Raw genomic sequence first — 13,159 nt, forward strand, 5'->3', positions numbered from 1 at the left:
CGAGGCCGAGGCCGAGGCCCGGGCGCCCGCGGCGGCCCCAGCGGCGTGTCCAGGGCCCCCGGGTCCGGCGGCGCCCGCGCAGGCTCCCGCGGGGCCGGGGTGGGCAGGCGGGCTCCGACGCCCCGGGGCCGACCGCACCCCCCTCCGCGCCGGGGCGCCTCGCCAGGCCGCGGGGTCACAGGTCACGCCGCTTCGGCCCGGAGCGCGAGCGCGGCTCTTCCCCGCGCCCCCGCGGCCCCGCCCCCGCCCCGCGCGGAGGCCCCGCCCTGGCGGCGCCCCGCCCCGCGCGCGTGCGTGCCCCGCCTCCCGCGGCCGTTGCCGGGCCGACGACGCGGCCCCTCGGCCCCTCCGGGGCGCATGCGCCGTCTCGGGCCGCCCCGCCTCTCGCCCCGCCCCCGGCCCCGCCCCGTCCGCGGGGAGCGGGCGCGCAGCGATGACGTGCGGGGGCCTGGCCGGGCGTCGCGGACTCGGGAGATGGAGGAAAAGGAGCAATTACGACGGCAGATCCGCCTCCTGCAAGGTGGGTCGGCCGCGCCGGCGCCGCGCGCCCCTCTCCCCCGCGCCTCCGCGGGCGCCCCCGCCCCCCCAGGGCTGCTCCGCGCCGCGGCCCCGGCGGGGGGGCGCGGCCGGCGGGGCGGGGCCGGGCGTCCGGTCGGGGGCCGCCGCTCCGCTCCGCTCCGCTCCGCTCGGCTCGGGCGCCGGCCCCTCGGCGCTGCGGCCGGGGCGGCGGGGCCGTCGCTTAGTAACGGGGGGCGGCGGCCCGGCGGGCTCGGGCTGGCGGGGTGCTCCCTGCCGCCGGCCCTGCCCGCGGCCGCCCCTCGCCGCGCCGGGCCGGGCTCGACTGCCGGCCGCGGCGCCGCACCTGCCGGCTTCCAGGCGCGCGAGCGCGTCCCTGCGTGGGCGCCGAGTCCTCCAAGATACTCCCGCGGCGGCGAAGGGGAGCGCCTGACGGGGGCGTGGAGGACGCGTCCAGTTGGGCCGCCGCCGCCGTCCACACGCGCGGCTTGGTCCTGCCTGCCCCGCCGCGTCACCGGCCCGGGCGCGGATCTTCGCCTGTGTGGCCGGGGGTCGCGCTGGGGGACACTGACCCGTTGGGCTCCTTGTCGGGCCCTGCGTGGTTCCAATCCCTCCTGCACCGAGACAGCTGCCCTGGGCGTCGGTGGAAAGCCTTGTGGGGGTGGCGCTGGCCTTGTCCCCTGGAGGAGGAGAGGGACCCGGGCGGCGCCCTCTTCCTGTAGGCAGGGGTGGAGAGGCCGGGCTCTCACTGCCCTGGCCAGGCAGGGAGGCCATCTCTGGGCTGTCCGGTCCCCTTTGCCTCCTTGGGAGAGCCAGAGGGCTTCCTTTCAGGCCACCACAACCTGAGGCCTTGCTGGCCTCCCAGAGCAAGTGACCCTGCCCTCCAAGGTCGGAGCGCTCAGCCAGATGGGGTGGGTCATGCCACATGGGTGCCTTGGCAGGATGAACAGCCAGAGTAGAATTAATGGGGAAGGGCCACAGAAAAGACTGGCCTGGGGCTGTGGGGCCAACCGTTGTGCTTCTCGGACACCAGGAGCTGCTCCTCCTGCATCAGGACCTGGCGGGGCCTGGGGCTATCAGCTCTGTGGGATGACTCGCCAGCTGATCTCACCCTTTGGGGAACTGAGTGATTCTGTGTTTTCAGGTCTCATTGACGACTACAAAAACCTGCACGGCAACGCCCCTGCCCCTGGTGCCGCGGCCACTTCCCGCTGGCAGCCGCCTGCTTATAATAGCAGCAGGGCCTTCGGCGCTCGCTACCCTCGTCCAGGCCGGAGGGCTTTCGCCCTCAACCATGGAGCTGAATGGCGCAAGAAATACTCCCTCGTGAATCGGCCCCCAGGGTCCTTGGATCCTGCTGGCGAAGGTGCTACACAGCCCTCCCTCAGGGCGGGGGGCAGCCAGGACCCGGACCCCCAGCAGTATGTCCTGGAGAGGCAGGTCCAGCTCAGTCCTGATCAGAACATGGTCATCAAAATCAAACCGACATCGAAGCCAGGCTCAGCAGGTGCCTCGGGGGTTCCGTGGGGCTCCCTACAGGAGGACCAGGATGCCCCCCAGAGTGACCCACGGCCTCGGGAAGGTGAGGGTGAGCCGCCTGGTGGGCAGCGACAGCCCTCCAGGCCTGCCCGGGCCAAGGGGAGCTGCAGCGCTGAGGACCCACTTCTGGTCTGCCGGAAGGAGCCTGGCAAGCCCCGGGCGGTGAGGCCTGCGAGCAGCGTGGGCGACAGCTCCCCGGAGCCCAGGCGGACGGTCAGCGAGAGCGCGATCGTGGTCAGGGCCCGCTGCTTGCCCTCCACTCCACCCCCGCGCAGTGGCACCACCCTGGGTCGGAAGGGGGGCCCACCTGCTGGGGCCAGCTGTGCTGCACAGCCCCTTGGGGATGGGAGAGCCAATGCCAGCTGCCCGGAGCCGCCAGCTGCCTCCGGTTTGGGGGCAACCCACGCCAGACCAGCCTTAGGCCCCAGGCAGACACGAGAGGCCTCGCACCTTGGGCCTTGTCGAACCAGCAAGTTCCAGAAGAGCAACTACAAGTGGGTGGCTGCCTCAGTGAAGAGCCCCCGGGCCACTCGGAGGGCCCTCAGTCCACGGGCGGCTGCGGAGAATGGGTGCAGGGCCCCTGTCAGCACAGCGGAAAAGCCTCAGCCCAGAGCCAACCTGGATGCCAAGGCCCGGAAGCCGACCGCTCCCTCCATACCCACGGCCTCCCCCAGCAAGTACAAGTGGAAGGCCTCCAGCCCCTCTGCCTCCTCGTCCTCCTCCTTCCGTTGGCCCTCGGAGGGGGGCAGCAAGGACCGTGCCTCCCAGCTCTCTCCTGTTCCATCGAGGTCCCCCCCGGGGGGCCGGCCAGCAGTGGCGTCCAGTAGCCTGAAACCCCTCGTTGGCGAGACCTCGCTTTCAGCTTACAAAGTGAAGAGCCGAACCAAGATCATCCGGAGGCGGGCGGGTGCCAGGTGGTTTGCCCTGCCCAGGGTCCTGTGGGGGGGCCGGCAGGGATGGGAGCCCACCTGTAGGGGTGTGGGGGACGGCGGCCTGGGGTGAGATTTCCGGAGGGGGTGAGACTGTGATTACGTACCGCTGAGGCAGGGGCTGCGGGGGGCCGGGACCCAGCCAGACAAGGCCCCATGAAGGAGGCCGGAGCACCGCAGGTGCGGGACCCCGGGGTCGGGTAGAGGCGCCCCTGGTCGCCAGGGGAACGGTGAGTTTGGGTTGCATCTAGTCAGCTGCTGGCAGCCAGGCTGACACCACGGGTCCTCCCAGGTGGGGGCTTTGGTGGTGAGGAGGCGGGGCTGGGGGGACTCGGTGGGTCTGGTGGGGAGCCCGGGAGCCTGTTGGGAGCCACCGTGCTTTGTCTCCCCAGTCTTCCTGGGGACAAGCAGAGCAGCCCCACGCCCGCCGCCTCTGCCAGGAGCCAGCTCAGTCCCCGCCGGCGGCAGACCCTCCTGGGGAAGACCAGCACCGCGCTCAAGAGGACGCCCCACAGGGCTCTGGCACCCACCGCCAGGCTCCGGCAGCACTGCCTGCCTCCCGGCCGCGCTCCCCTCCCCACCAAGGAAGGTAGGACCTGAGGCTGCCCTGCTGGCCGCCCCACGGGGGGTGGGGGTGCAGGTGAGGAAGCCGGAAGGCAGGTGAGGGCCTCCCCTGTGGGCGGCTGCCCTAAGGGGGTGGTGCCCCATGGGCCACCAGTCCTGAACTCGTCCTCCTGTCCCCCCTTCCTGCCAGCCCAGCTGTGGCCACGAGCTCCAGGCTGGCTCTGTGGAGTCTGGGGTGATGGGCTCGTGGGGCCGGCAGGACCGTCTTTCTGGGGACTGTGCCGTGGGCCCCCGGGATAGGGTGCCAGGGTGGTTGCCCTTACTCTTTGGGGGAGGGTGTCCAGCATGCCACCCAGTTTGGACTGCGCCCCAGGGCGATGGGGGCCCCTGGTGGCCACACGGGGACTTGTGCCCCCCTTGAGGGGGTGGCACAGGTGGGGCTTCAGCTGCAGATTGGCAGGAGGAGCCTCTGGTGGGAGGGGAGGGGAGGGGAGGGGAGGGCCCGGGCAGGCGGGGCTCAGGTGGCATCTGGGGGCTGTGGGGAAGAGTCTGGGGGCGTGCGGGAGCTCTCCGCTCGGCCTCGCGGCAGGTGTCGGCACCGTCCAGGCCGGGTGCAGGGGTGCTGACCTGCAGGGGCGCGCTGTGAACTGGGGCAGCAGCACAGCAGTGGTGGTGCCATCTGACCTGGGGCAGCTCTGGCCAGAGGGGCCATCCTAGGCTCCTGCCCGTGTGCTTGGCAGGCCGGGATCCTCCTGCTGCACGCCCTGCAGCCGGCCGCGCCCTTCGCGAGGCAGCTGGCCCTGCTCTCCTAGGAGGTGGCGTGGGAGGAGTGTCTGGCCAGAGGCGGAGTGCGGAGTGGTCCTGGCCCTCCCAGCTCTCGCTCCACGTGGAGCTGCGTGCTCTGGGGATGTGGTGCTGCTTTCGGGGGATGCCTGAGGGCAGGTGCTCCGGGCTGGAGCCCCGAAGGGCTGCCTTGGTTCCTCAGGCCTCTGTGGCTCGCAGGTGCCCATCACTGCCCATCTAGTCTTCTTGGGCCCCTCCTGGCTCTGGAACTCTGGGGGCTGGGCTTTGGGGTGCTGGCAGATTCCAGCATCCGTCCCTGGCCTTGGGTCTGTGGCTGGCTCTGTGGAGTCCCACTGGCCCAGGGTCGGGATGGCAGATGTGGGGCGTGGCCCGGGCTCTGGTGCTCTCTACCTCCCTGGCCCTGATGTAGGGGGAACCTGCGGGGTTTGTGGGGCGACCCGGGTGGGCACATCTCTGCAGCCTGTGAGCCAGCCTGGCTCGCGGCCGCTGGTCTCGTGACCGACACCCTCCGCCCCCGCCGCGGGGCGGGCTGCAGAGAGGACTCCTCTGGACTCTGTCTGACCCTGCTGCGGGAGGGAGCATCCTGGGGCCAGTGGCAGCCCGGGCACAGGTCGGGCCTGGCGTGGCCAGGAACCGCAGTTGCGGCGCTGTGTGAGGGCCGAGGGGCGACGTGGATGCCATGGGCTGTGGGGCTCACAGCCCAGGGGCAGAGGAGGGGGCAGGATGCGGATGCTGGGCACAGGCCTTGGGAACCAGGTGGGGAGGGGTGTGGGGCGGTGGGGGTGCCATGCTGGGGGGGGTGGAGGGAAGGTGGGGGAGAGGGTGCTGCTGGGTGAACAGCTGGAGTCAACTTCCTCTGGTCCCCCTACCTGATCCCCCTTCTACTCTCACCCGTCTTTGTCCCGCAGGTGGTGCCAAGCACCTCCCGGGCTGGGGGTCTGGGTGCAGAAGGCAGCACCCACTTTCTGGGACTTGGGAGCAGGCGGGACGGCACCCCCACGAGGACAGGTGCTCTGGAGAGGGGGAGCCGGGGAGGTGGTGGAGCGCACAGAGAGCCCGGTCGGCAGGAGAGGGGCTGCTCCTGGCCCCAGGCCTGTGGGGGACAGGAGCTGCCCGTATGGCCAGCAGCCCTCAGTGAGAGGTGGGCGGCCACGTGGGGCAACGGGGCTTGGTTCCGGCTAGGGCAAGGGAGGGGGCCGCTTGGGTGTGCTTGGGGACATGGGGTGCCCGAGTCGGGGCCCAGTGGGGTCCAGGGGGCTTGGGGGGCCATGAGCCAGGATGCCCATGTGGGCGAGGCCTTGGAGCCCCCTCGTGAGGCCCGTGCCAAGGTGGCTGTGGCGCAGAGGGGCCTGCGGTGGAGGGGGGGCTGGGGAGATGGTGGTTGGGGCGAGGTGAGGGCGGGTTGTGACCCTGGCGGAGGGCGCAGGGGCGGCCGCTTCACTTCCCGGGCCGCCTTCCTGCCAGGTGGCCGGCCTCTCCCTGGCCTGTCTTCCTCCTTGCTCTGCCTGCTTCTGTCCCTACCCCCCCCCCCCCCCCCCCGGGCCGGCACGTGGTAGGGGCCTGCGCTTGGGGAGCGGCCACCGCCAGGGTCTCCTGCCTCCTGGAGTATACAGACCCTGGGCCTTGGGGCGGGCAGGGGGGCTGCCCCTCCTTGGCTGCCCGGCCTTTCCCCTGCGCAGATGCTTGGTCCCAGACCCAGTGCGCCCCCGCGGGCAGTGCTGGGGAGGGGCGGCGCCAGCAGGGAGAGGGAGGGAGAGGCTTCCGGAGGGGCCGCTCCCAGCCCCAGCCCCGGTCAGCCCCGCCGCGGGGCCCAGCGGCCAGCAGAGGGTGCACTTGCCCCTCGCAGCCCCACGTCCCCCTCTTTCTGGTAATTGATTGCCTAATTTCCCCTTTATGTGAAAGAAAGCAGATATCGAGTAATTTGCAGCAATAACCTGCTAATGCCGGGCCAGTATCGAGGCTCCCCTGTTCATTTCAAGTGGCAGATAAAACCCTAATACATAATTATCCTTGCAAATTGGATTGTTTTAAATAACCAAAAGGCTACGGCCGGGAAGGCGATCCCGTCTCCCCGGAGTGACTGTGCGGCGTAATTGCCGCGTTCAATCAATTTCCCTGGCGTTAGAAATTCCATCACCATCAACATTAAGCTTTATTCATGGTGATGGCTGAGAGCCGGACCGTTTCTCCTCTTTTTCTTAACTGGCAAAATTAATCAGGGAAAAGATTTTAAACATTTACCCGTGCGAAAGAGGTCAGCTCTGCCACTGTATTGCTCAGCAGATAAGGGGCTAATAAAAAGAAAATTGAATTACTAATGATCACCAGGACCGGAGTGTATAAAACCTGGCCCTCGCCGGCGCAGGGGAGGGAGAATCAATTTTCTGGGGACAAGGTGCGTTCGTCTTTTATTTTGGCGCATATTATCAGCAATTTAATTTGAGAGGCATAAACAGGAGGAAACAGTTAGGGAATAATGAGCCCGGAGGTGTAAGTGCCGCAGGATGTATGCCGCGCGCGATTTATTGGGCACAACAGATAATCGCTTTAATTGAATTCAAAACTGCCTGGTTCAGCAGGCGCCCCCGCAGGACTCCGCGGCTCCGGCCTGCCCCGCCCCGCCCCGCCCCTCCTCCCTGCCCTTCGCCTGCAGCGCGCCCCTCCCCCCCACGCCCCCCCACCGCCCTCCTGTCTGGTGGGGGTCCCCATGTGGCCCCGCGGTCCCTTGTGTGCCTTCCTCCCCGCTTCCCTTTTCTCCGGGGGAGGGTCCCTTGGCCGTAGGGGCAGGAGCAGTGACACCCCAAGAAGTGGCCCTGGACCTGGGTCTCAGCGGCACGGAGACCCTGCCTGACCTGCCGAGGGACGGACCAGCGTGCCCGGGGAGCACAGCTCCTTGCACGCCCTTGTCGCCGCGGCGGGGCTCTGGTGCACACGCACGCGCGCAGTACATGGCCACAGCACGCACACACGTGTGCAGCACACGCCATGGTGCTGCCCGTCAGGCTCCCGCCCGTCAGGCGCCATGTGTGCCCTAGGCTGGGCGGGTGGGAGGGCTGCCGCGCCCCTGCCCACGGGGCAAGGGCTGGTGGCTCTGTGGACAGCCAGGACCTCAGGCTCTGGGCTCGTGGCCGCCCAAAGTTGCTCGGAAGCCTCTGCTGTCCTGGACCAGGGACATGCCTCCCCTAGGGCTGCAGGCATGCAGGGAGCCCAGGGCCTGACGAGCTGACGAGGACGACAGTGAGGGGCCAGTGCCCGGCCGTGTGGACAGGGCTGCGTGGACAGGTTAGCCAGATGCCCCTTCCCCTGGGCCTTGGCACACAGCCTGCCTCTGGCCCTGCGACCCTCACCTGCTGTGCTGTCACCCGTGGGTGGCTGAGAGAGGGTCTGCGCCTGCCTGGGCCGCTGCTGGAGAAGGCAGGTGCGGCGTGGGCCTTACTGCACAGCCCCACTGGCCGGCTCTGGCTGCTGAGGCCCCCTCGGGCCATTTCTGAGGAGGCGCTCACCCCCAGGGCCCCAGCCCCTGGGTGAGATGTTCACCCTGGAGCCCCTACCCCGGCGGGAACAGCCCCTTCGCGGCTCCTGGGCCTGCTGGCCTGGCCCCTCAGCGGGCCCATGGGTGACCGCCTCCCCGTCGAGGGTGGAGCAGTCTCCTCCCTGCTGGGGCACACTCGTCTGTCGGACATGCTTGCGGGGCTCTGATTGAGCGGGTGCCGGCTCTTGGGGAGCAGAGCTGTGCCTACTGAGAGCAGTGACCCACTCTGCCCCAGTGGTCCCTCCAGCTGTCCCCTCCAGCCTTTAAAGGGGTCCTTACTTCACCTGCAGCAAAGACAGACTCAGCCCGCCTGGTGCCTCAGCCCAGCTGCTCTCAGCAGCCCGCGAGCCTCCCCCTCGCCTTGGGGGTCCCCTTGGGGTCGCTGCTGGGCACTGGGCTGCCTGTGCTGGCCTCCAGGGCCCCCAAGGGTCAGTGGGCAAAATGAAGCTCATGACCCTGCCCTGGGCCTCTGAGGAGGGCATTTCCTCACCACCGTGCGCCCTCAGGGAGGCTTCCTTAGGATGGTGTTGGGGAGCCGAGGGCTGCCGGCCTCCATGCAGAAACTGCCTTGGGAGCCTGGCCCCGGGGCTCTCCTGGAGTGGGGCCTGCTGGGTAAATGTGGGCATCTGCTGGGCCCTGGCCCAGGCAGCCTCCAGGGCCCACGGGGCTCCACCCTGTGCTGCTGGGTTTCTTCCGTTTAGCCCGAGGCCTCCTGGCCCAGCCCCGTGGGATGTGTGTAGGTTTCCTGGTCCTCGCGCAGAGCCGGCGGGTGGGGGGGTGGGGGGACTCGGGCCCCCTCGCTTGGCAGGCGGGCAGCTGGGCAGCTGGGCGCTTGGTTTTTGCTCCGTAAACATTGTCAAGGGTGTGCGCACATCAAAGCTGCAGCCCCGCTTTCACCAGGGACAGAAAATGCTGACCTACGCGCCGAGAGCGGGCCGCACAGCGCCCCGAGCCTCCAGGTGTCACTGGGCACGGCCTCCGGTTCCGCGCCTGGGCCGCATTAATGCATTATCCTGCCGTCGCCCGCCTGACGCCCGGCTGGCAGAGGAGGGGCGCCGGGGGCTGGGCTCACACCTCTGGGCCTGGGGACCTCTTCTGCTCCCGGGCTTCTGGGCTGGGCGAGGCTGGGCACCCCTTGTGTCCAGAGAGCAGGATGGCGCCCAGGGCCTGGCTGCAGGCCTGAGGACCCGTCCTCCCGTTGGGGCCGGGAGCTCTGCCCTCGGTCAGCGCCTCGTGTGCATCTCGCTAGTCCCCAGCCGCGCCGCCCCGGCTCTCGTTCCGTTCCTGGCCCGCACCAGCCCTCCGTCCTCCGGGAAAGGAAAGCAGCCTCAGCGGGCTCCGCTGGGTGGGAGAGCGAGGGACCTCCCGCCCCAGGCCAGGGGGCCGGGCCTCGCAGGCCGTCGAGCTGGCGGTCGCTACCCGTGTGGCCGCGCGCTCCCGGGTGCCCGAGCACAGGCCGGGGCCGACAGCCGCCCACCCTCCCCAGCCTTCTCCTGTGCCCCCACCATAACCCCGGCGCGTGGACATCGGCGCGCTGGCCCCCAGCCACTCCGTGTGGCCGTGGGGCTCGGCCGTGGGGCCCGGGCTCCTGCCTGGCGTTTCCAGGGCCAGTCGGCCGCTGGCGGCCGGGCAAGGTCCCAAGGGGGTGTCGGTGCCGCCGGGTCAGCCTCGGGGTCTCCTGCACGGCCCCGGCTGGGAAGACTGCGGGGGAGGCAGTCCAGCCTCCAGGCCCGTGGTGCCAGCGCTATCTCTGCCCCGTGAGTGGTCGTTGGCATCGCTGAGCCCCGGGTGCTGGTGGCCAGGAGGTGGGAGGTGACTCCTGGGGATGGGGGGGGTTGCGGGCGGGTGTCCAACAGCTGCGGCCCGTCACCTCTCATGGTCTGGAGTGGGGTGTCCCGGGTGCTGATGCAGAGGGCAGCACACAGGCCCTGCTGCCCCTCAGCGGCACCTCTCGAGCCCCGAGGCTCTTGGGCACAGCCGGAACACCCGAGCCCCGCCGCCCACCCCATGGCCGTGTCCGTAGCTCTGGGACGCGCCCCGGGTGGGGCTGGGGGGAGAGGGCTGGACGCAGGCGCAGTCTCAACTCAGATCCAGGGTCCCCCAGGGTGGGCCGGCAGGGCGCTCTGTGAGGTCAGCTGGTGAGGAGGTGGCTGGGAGAGCCCCCCCAGCCCGCCTGCCCCCGGCTGGAGCTCTGCTGAGCGGCTGCCCGCATGTGGCTCGGCGGGATGTGGCAGGCGCCCGAGCTCGTGCCCTGGAGGAGCAGCTACGAGACGGGGTCTCCCGCACGCCGCCCCTTGGCTGCCTCGCCTGCTTCCTGGTGGTCAGTGGGGGACTGCCATTTAGACGGGGGGGGGGGGCTGCTTTTGGGGGAAGGGGCAGTTTTTTCCATAGCGACTAAGAGATCTGCTGGAATCTAGAAACTTCCATGGTGCTTCTGAGTTTGTTCGTTTCTTTACTTGACAGTTTTGCATTTAGTGTTCCGAGGTCCTACTGAGTGCAGCGCACGTGCAGTTGTTATGGTCTCCCTGTGCTCCCATGCAGCGCTGTGGAGTGGCCTTGCCACCTCCATCCTGCTCCTCGCACCCTTTGCTCTCAGTGTGTGGTGTGGTGTGTGGGGAGTGTGTGTGTGGTGTTGGTGTGGTATGGGGTGTGTGTCGTGTGGGGGGGTGGGTGTGGTGGGTGTGTGTGGGCATGTGTGTGTGGTGTGTGTGGTGTGGTGTGTGTGGGGGTATGTGTGTGGGGTGTGGTGTGTGTGGGGAGTGGGGTGTTGTGTGGTGTGGTGTGTGTGTGGTGTGGTGGGTGTGGTGTTGGGGTGTGTGGGGTGTGTGTGGTGTGGGGTGTATGGGGGTGTGTGTGTAGGGTGTGTGGGGTGTATGGGGTGGTGAGTGTGTGGGGTGTATGTGGTGAGTGTGTGGTGTGTGTGGAGAGCATGGTGTGTGGGGTGTGGGGGATATGTGGGGGGGTGGTGTGGATGTGTGGGGGGGTGTGGTGCAGTGAGCATGTGGTGTGTGGGGTGTATGTGAGTGTGTGTGGGGTGTGTGTCGGGTGTGTGTGTGGTTTGTGGGGCGTGTGTGTGGGGTGTGTGCGGGGTGGTATGTGTGGTGTGTGTGTGGTGTGTGTGGGGGGGTGTGGTGTATATGGGGTGTGTGGTGAGTGTGTGGGGTGTGTGGTGAGTGTGTGGTTTGTGGTATGTGTGGTGAGTGTGTGTGTGGAGTGTGTGTGGTGTATGGTGTGTGTGGAGGGGTGTGTGGGGGGTGTGTGTAGTGTGGGGGGGGTGTGTGTGGGGTGTGGAGGGTGTGTGTGTGGGGTGTGTGTGTGTGCAGAGACACGCAGAGCAAGGCGGCCCCGGCGGTGTGTGGCCCGCGGGCCTATGTGTGGGGCTGGTGAGTGTGGCGCCCAGTGTAGACGAAGTCAGTCTTCTACAAGAGGAGGTCGGTGTTTGTGCCCTGGGGCTGCCCCTGGGGTGTCACGGGGGGACGGAGGGGCCCCCCCTTCTGCCAGCTGGTTCGGCTGCTCCCTCCACCCTCCCTCCCTGATGGGCCCTGTGTCTCCCAGTTGGTGTCCAGGGGGCTCTTTCTATGGCCACAGCGCGTGGACTGGCCCGCCAGGTGGCCTCAGGTCCGCCACTCGGGGCGCAGCTGCTCCGGGGGCTGTGGGTGCCCAGCGGGGCTGTGCCCCGACCCCCGACAGTACTGCCGCGAAAGACGAAAAGGGTGAGTACCCGGGAGGCTCAGCAACTGCGCTCCCTCCGCCCCCACCCTGGGTGAGGCCTGGGCAGCTGTGTCGAGTAGGGCCGCGATCCTGTTGAGCCTGGGGTGGCCAGGAGTCGGGGGCCCCTGCAGAGCCTGTGAATGGCAGTGGGAGCAGGTGCTTGAGCTGGCAGGCCCTGGGGACCCCAGGGGAGCGCCGGCTCTGGCCAGGGCCCTCGAGGGGGAGAAGGCGGCAGATTCCCCTCCGCCCGGCATGGGCAGCCCGTGGACGTCGGGCTCCCCGAGGCCTGGGGTGGGCCAGGCCTGGGACGCCCCGACAGGGGGAGGAGTAGGCCTGGGGGCCCCTCCGGCCCACCCTGCTGGGAGCCCTGGCTGGCCCCACCCACCTGAGCCCCCTATCCTGGTGGAGCCGCGGGGCTGGGTTGTGGGGAGCCCGGGCCGCCTGCTGTCCTGAAGGAGCTGCTGACCGCGCCCATCACCCAGCGTGGCCCTCACGTCTCTGTCGGCCGGCCGCGCCCCATCTTGTGCTCTGGGGTCTGAGCCCCAAGGCCGGCAGCCCCCCCGGGCAGGGACTGTTACAGGGCAGGGAGGGACCCCACAAACCTGCCTGCTCTAAGCGGGCCCTGCCGTCCCTGTCAGCGCCGCGCATGAGGCTTCGCAGGAGGAGCCTTCGTGCAGCGGGGCGCAGCGCAGGAGAGGCGGGGCCGTAGTCGCCGAACCCAGCCCCCGGGGTCGCCCGGCCTGAGGGGGTGAAAGTCCACCCAGCGGGCGAGCCCCAGAGCGAGGCCCCAAAGCTGCCCCAAGTCCAGAGCACCTTCCCGTGGGGACCCACAGAAGAGGGTCAGAAACAAGCAGACAAGCCTGGGAGGAAAGGAGCAAAATCAAAGCCAAGACAAAAACCGCCATGGTCAGCTCCCCGCGGGGCTCCCCCGCCCGTGTCACCCCGTCCCCACAAGGCCAGCGCGGCTTCCTCCTGCGCCTCCCCCAGCCTCCCCCTGGCTCCCTCCTGCTCCTCCCTCTGCCCCTCCTGCCGCTGCTTCTCTCCTTAGCTCCACCCTCCTTGCAACCTCCCTTTTTCCTGGGGACCCCCCCCCCGTTATAGAACGACAACCCCCAAGAGCTGTCCTGGGAGTGGCCCCGCTGTGCTGGGCGTGCTTTGGGCACCTGCAGGCCCACTGTCTGCTGCCTGCCAGCTCGTTCAGGCTCGGGGTGGGGGGCCTGCAAGGAGCCGCCCTCTGCCGCGCCTGCCTGCGGGGGACCCTGGCCTGCTGGCCCGCCTGCCTGGCCGTGACCTGGCTCGGCCCCCCCCCCACCCCCTGTGTCGTGGGCAGGTCGCCTCCCTTCTCTGGTGCCTTCCCACCTGCGCGAGGGCCGGCTGGCCGGCAGTGCTGCCCCGCAGTGCGCATCGTGGGGCAATACAGGGGCCAGGGGGCCGAGCCACCCCTCCAAACGAGCCGGCGCCCCTCGAGTGGGCACAGCAGGCGGATCCTCATGTGTCCTGGATGGGGGGGCTGCTGAGCGGGCAGCAGGCCGGGCTCCAGCGCGGGACACCTGGCGCCCGCAGG

The 13,159-nt window shown here is 69.2% G+C and overlaps 1 protein-coding gene across 1 annotated transcript in view; it reads left to right on the forward strand.

The window, feature by feature from the left end:
* The first annotated feature begins 447 nt into the window (after positions 1-447).
* The window catches only part of ZC3H3 (zinc finger CCCH-type containing 3), a 40,085-nt gene continuing 27,373 nt past the window's right edge, over positions 448-13,159 (forward strand). The window contains exons 1-3 of the mRNA XM_084230883.1: positions 448-520; positions 1,661-2,969; positions 3,377-3,573. Of these exons, the coding sequence (XP_084087009.1) occupies positions 475-520; positions 1,661-2,969; positions 3,377-3,573 (1,552 nt within the window). The 5' untranslated portion in view covers positions 448-474. The remainder of the gene's footprint in view (positions 521-1,660; positions 2,970-3,376; positions 3,574-13,159) is intronic.

The sequence above is a fragment of the Talpa europaea genome (genome assembly GCF_964194135.1).
Source record: "Talpa europaea genome assembly, chromosome: 3".
Lineage (NCBI taxonomy): Eukaryota > Metazoa > Chordata > Mammalia > Eulipotyphla > Talpidae > Talpa > Talpa europaea.